Source organism: Strigops habroptila, chromosome 3 (genome assembly GCF_004027225.2).
Source record: "Strigops habroptila isolate Jane chromosome 3, bStrHab1.2.pri, whole genome shotgun sequence".
Classification (NCBI taxonomy): Eukaryota; Metazoa; Chordata; class Aves; order Psittaciformes; family Psittacidae; genus Strigops; species Strigops habroptila.
In genome coordinates, this window is record NC_044279.2 from 65,421,770 (window position 1) to 65,427,769 (window position 6,000).

Sequence of the window (6,000 nt, forward strand, 5' to 3'; positions counted from 1 at the left end):
AGTATCCGGATAGTAGTAAAACCATATATGAAGTTCAAAAGGAATCTGGTCAAGGAAAATTGGATTTTACCCTCTTAAACTGTACTTGCAAAATGTACATTTGACCCTACTGTTCTGGGTGGTAGTTGGGATTAACTAAATTACCCAGAAATATATTGCTGCCAGTTTCTTACCTGTTATTTTCCATTATATAAAACTAGGATCTTGGATGCTCCTGATTTTTCTCAAATAGTATCTTGATTTTAATTATCTTCATATGTTTATATGAGCTACTTAGGACATTCTTTCTTAATGTGGGTTTACCCATTCTTGCAAATTGATCTGCAGAAAGAAAAAGTTAAGCATCAGAGGAAAAGGAGCAGCATCAGTTAGGAGCATTAACTCTAAAAGAGCTAAACAAGATGCAAGGATTTGCCCAGGTAGGATTTAGTATAGGATCAAACCCTAGGGTGTTTCACTATTCTTTCAGACGTGCTTGGAATTATCACTGACCTGATGAAGGAAACTACTTTAGGAAGTCCCTAGGTAAATGAGGGCTAAGAGAAGAAATTACAGGGTTGTATCACCTTCGTGTTATCATGTAAGAATAGAGGGCTGAAGTTATATCCACTGTGAGTTTGGAAAATCTGCTTTATGTATGCTCATTACTTCTTATAGAGATACAGTCATGTTTGCTGCAGTGAAGTTTATATTCATGTCCAGTTCGTCTTAAGGCTAATAGCAAGGCTTGGAAATAATCCATATTTTTGTAAAGGAAATAGCCTTCCTATTGCTCACTTTCAAAAATAGAATAAGGATGAAAAGTAACTGATCCATGAAATGGAGAAGCCTTCTAATCTCTTTACTCAAAACACCTATCATGCACTAACAATTACCTGTTTTGTTTTTCAGAATGATGACAACTTCTTAAATATTATTTATGAAGCATATCTCTTCAGCGTGAGAAAGGCGGCAATGAAAAAGTCTATGTGAAAGATCATTTTTAAATTCAGTATCTTCCTGAACTCTAGGAAAAAGGTTTTCAAATTTTCAAGTACGTTTATGGTTAAAGAAATGAATGGTCTTAGGCATTTTGCATACACGTAGATCTTGCTGGTTGGCAAGTACGTGCTGTACTGAGAAAGAAGTGAGCGAAAACGGATTGTGCCTTCAGGGAGGGGAGCGTCACGATACTGAAGACTTAATAACAAAATATCTTAAATTATTTTTCTTATATTGGTCCATACTTAGAATTGGTTTCCTTGCATAAGGGCTCAGTTCTCAGAATTCAGCTTCCTTTTTTACTTGCAGTGTGGTTGGTTGTTCATTGACTAGGTATTTGACGTGTTTCTCCGAGACGTCTGAAGGTGCCCATCTCTGACCACATGGTGGCAATGTTGGACTATTTTTAGGAACGTAAAAACCCGAGTGACATCTCGGAAGGGAAAGTCTTGGGAAGGCTGAGCTATCATCGCACTCAGCTGACTGCAAAGCAATTTAGATGACATGTCATGACTTTCCCCCAAATTTTTGTAGAAAAATCTTTTTCTATTTTAACAAGAATATTTTTAGCTAGCTGTAGAAACGGGACTCTGCGGGTGTTTTGAGGAACTGGGGGGGAGGGTTTGTTTGTGAATGTACTTGCTATCAGCATAGCTCTGGGGTGGCACTGGGTTCATGTTTGTATTATTCCAGATGCAATCTGCATATTGGATAAGCAATGTACAACTTTGTTAAGGGGAATGCTACCTGGTGTAAAACTCCTATTAAATTTTTTTAGTATGTTCCTGGAGCACAGTGATTTCATTGATCCGCTTCTAAAGAAAATAAAATAGCTATTCCCTACTACGTGCTGATTTAATTTTATTGTACCGTGGACTATGTATTTAGAATTGTTGGGTGATATGTATTTGTATGACTTTAAAATGTTTTTACACTTGTCAGAAGACTGACAAGGTTTTAAATCAATTAGAATAAATGACTGAGGTAAATTTTACGTATAATTTTTATTAGCATCTGCTACTGAAGTGCCAGTTTAGTACAGGTTAGGAACCAAAAGTTGTTGCTGAGGAGGCATTTCTTTTGTGGGTGCAGAGAACCCAATCTGTACTCCATAAGTGAGTATACACTCTTCTTTACTATGGGCATTGGTGTAGGCACAGCTCAGTAGCTTCAGTAGTGAAGGTTCTTCAGTGTAAATTTGGATGCGGGTTTCGATTAGTATAGTTGTAATGATTCAAGCACTTGCCCCCACCCCCCTACATGTGGCCTTTCTCTAGTGCTCACATTCCTTGCGAAAGGTTCTAAATCAATATTAAAAAGAAAAGTCAAGAGCTACTTTCTTTATAGTCAAGTGAATAACGCCAAGAGACTCGTACCTACAAAACTGCTAGACTTTTCCCACACGAAGTAGCTTGTAGAAAGCAAGTTGTATTCTAGTTCCATTTTGTTACCAAAATCTTATGATTCTTTTAGATTCAGTGAAAAGAACATGTTGAGCAAATACCAGGAAGGGCAGATTTAAAGATAGCAAGTCCTAATTCTAATCTTGTAGCCATAATAATTTATGTAGCCATTAAAGTTTATGGGATTGTACTGAGTTAATTGGTATTATTTCTGAATATACTGGTGTGGAAGAAATTGGAATCTACACAAGAGAGTTTGTATGAAACTACATACATGCATAATTCATGTCTGTGATGCAGGATTACCTGAGAGTGCAATTTAAAGATGATGGGGATACATAGTTAAGACCTCATTTGGCACAGAACTTCTGTAATTGGTGGGTAAAAATAATCCTTAAGCATCTCGAGCTGTGGCTGTGATAGGTTTTCTAATCATGGAGGAAACTTTTATTTACAAAAAACCAAGTAGGAATTTTAAAACCACCCGTATTTACTGTTTTTCAGAGTAATGTAGCATTTACAAAAATTAAAGGCATATTTTTTAAAACATCTGTTAACTCTTGCTGCTTATGACAACAGTAGTATTGGCACGATGCTTGGCAAGCTGAGGCTTATCTTAAAGCAGACAAAGAGCTAATTCAGGGTTTCTTCTCATTGCCCTCTCTTCTGGTTACATCTACACCAAGTAACACTGATGGAGTTGGACTTCTCTTATTGTATTATGCTATAAGGGATTTCTGGGATTGTTTAGGAGGCATAAACTTGTCCTTTATGGAGTGAAGAAGGGTAGTTGATAAAGAAGGGAAGTGCTATTTTAGCTGACTTGCATGCCTACCTAGTACAAGGTAAGAAGATAGAACAAGCTCAAAAAGAAACTAAATTTTATGACAATTAACAGGAGAGGAAAAGTAGTGAGGGAATTCTATTGAGAAATGAAGACAAACTTCTTGTCTAGGTTTCCCTTTTAGATGGCAGGATCTGCTTCTTCAGAGGTGTTTGAGAGCTGGAGAGGTGAGCTTGGAGTCATACTGGAGTGTAGAACTGTGCCATGCCCCTTTCTCTCTTCTCTCTTCTGCAAGCTGAAGAATGCGTCTCAGAAAAAGGCATTTTCCAGGAATATAGTCAGAGCCTTCTAGTACTGTGGAAAAGCTGGAGGATTCTTACCTAATACTGAAAAATTAATCTCTGGCTTTTGGTATTGTGTTTTGTTTAATAGCTTTTTTATCAGCTCGGGCTCTCTCTTTGTGCAGCCACCTTTGTGCATGATACCAAAAAGTTTATTTCGGCTTTGTTAGCTCACCTCTATACTAGAGTGGTTCTGAACATTTGGCTTCCCTGTTTTACTATGTTATTTTTAAGACACTGCTAGAAGACCAAGCTAGCAAGGCCTTTGGAGAGGCCACAGCAGTTAAGATTGCCTTTCTTTAGGCCTATTTATTATTTTTTTTTAATCTGAAAAAGGAGAAAAGGTAGCAAGCAGAAAATCAGAAGGTATGTAAGGAACACATTAACTCTGCTTTAGATGTTGCCACAGTATGCATGTGTAATATTTTTTAATCGTCTGTGTAATATACTGCTGTTTGCGGGGGGCGGGGGAGTGGAGGGGGTGGGTTTGTTGTTCTAGTAGAATAAATATCTCGTAAATGGGGCCTTAACAAGAATTCCAGAAGTTGGAGCAGTGCTTTATACATTAATCCCAGTCTCAGCCTTGAATTGATATTAGCTTTCAGTGTAGTTCCACTTAACCACTGACCACTTCCTTAGAAAATTCCACACCTACTAAACTAGAATGAGACGACAAGGAATAGAAAATCAGTGAAATACTTAAGTATAATCTCTCTCCGTGTTTATCGTTAAATCCGTAATATTCAGTGAAGGCATCCAAATCTTTTCTCAGAGAAAATTCAGGTCCTTAATTTGATTTTTATTCATTAGCTCTCTGTTGCTCCTCTGTTTACTCCTTGTTGTAGCTGCAAATTGGGTAATTAAAATTGTACAGCAAAATAAAATTTTCCAGGAGCAGGATGCAGATGAATAGGCAGGATGCTTCATCTCCTCTGACAGCCTATTTAGAATGTGTTGAGCTTTGAATTTCAGTCGTAAAAGTGGTGGGTATTTGAGATGTCTTTGTCCCTTTAGATTATTAAAATAATTGTTTAATATTTTAGCAAACTTGGAAATCTTTGCTGAGGAAAAGACAAAATTAAAAGATATTTTTTCAGTTAGCATTTGAGACTGTAATGTGAAAGATGTTACGAGATGGCAGCTTTACCCAGAGGGATCCCTGAAACCTAGAAAAAGGCAAAATTCCAGTCCTGAAGATGAATAATGCACTTAAAAATTAATCCTCTGTCAACCTACAGTAAACTTTACTGCTAATCCTAAGGACTTTTAAGAGACTATTACATGTCCTTGCCTTTTCCATACTGCTACGGATATCTCTAACAAGCTTGTTCTGGCCTCTAGACGTAAATCTCTATGCAGCTGAGTTGGGAATATAGGAGGAGGGAGCTTGGCATATACGAACTGGAGGAGGAAAATGTGGTTCTGCAAGACACCTCAGAAACAAAGGCTGTAGCTTTATAAACGCTTTAAGCTGGCTCTGCTGCTGAGGAGGCAGTCTGTCCCAGCCACCCACTCCTAGCTGCTCATCCCTGTTCCCCCACCACTCTTTCCTTCCTTTGCCCTTTATTTCTCTCCTGTTTTAGTTTGATTAAGACATGGTAAAATATGTTGCAGCAGAATTACCCCAGGTTAATCCCTCCATGCCAAGTCTGGTTTTAACCTAGATGAGTCCAGTGGGCTGCAGCCAGGCACTGGTGTCAGTATACAGACGGGCACGCAGCTGTGCGGATAAGTGTGTGGGATGTGGGGAGAGGAAGGTGAGGCAGGAGACTTGAGTTGCAGTACTGCCTTAAACTGACTGGAAGCTTTTGTGATCTAAAGGCCTTTGCCTCTTCGCTGACATTAGGACTCAGACGATGCCACATTGAAATGTGACTTTGTTGTTATCCCCTACCTTGGCTCCGTATGGAAATCCATGAGAGTGTTTGCAGATACCTTCATGAAGGGTAACTACTGTCCATGAGGTTAAGCTCTCCAGGCTCTCTGCAGAGCCAGGGGAAAGACAGGATCCTCTTGAGACACTCAGTGCAAACCTAATTTAGCTTGGGAGATTAGATTGGCTGGGCTAAAGTTAGCCTTTGCAAACATCTTCCCTACCACCATCATCTTGTACTGAACCAGTACTGACATCAGAGTCAGCCCCTACCTTTGCTCACAACACAGCAGATGTTTGGGTGAATTTTCCCTTCCTATTTTTTTTTTTTTTTTTTTTTTTAAATTTAATGGACGTTGTACCATCAAGCCTGAGCAGACTGTTCAGGTACAAATCTGTCCAGCATGGAAGTGAATGTGGAATGCAGGAACCAGATTGCTTTTGTCTGTGTAGCTGAAAAACTACTGGAACAAGCAGGAAATAAGCACTGGAAAGATAAAGGGGAGAGGAGGAAAAATGATATTTTTTCAGTAATTTTAAAGAATAGCTTTTGGGGAAAGTATGTCTGTATTCGAACACTTTTACTTTATAGTTGTTGTAGAAAGAATTTGAGTTGCA

At 38.6% G+C, this 6,000-nt stretch overlaps 1 protein-coding gene across 2 annotated transcripts in view; it reads left to right on the plus strand.

Moving 5' to 3' along the window:
* Positions 1–2,574, plus strand: part of DCP1B (decapping mRNA 1B) — a 46,974-nt gene extending 44,400 nt beyond the window's left edge. For both annotated transcript variants that reach the window (XM_030480606.1, XM_030480607.1), the window contains exon 9: positions 892–2,574. In XM_030480606.1, coding sequence (XP_030336466.1) covers positions 892–972 — 81 coding nt within the window. In that variant the 3' untranslated portion in view covers positions 973–2,574. The remainder of the gene's footprint in view (positions 1–891) is intronic.
* Positions 2,575–6,000: the final 3,426 nt, after the last annotated feature.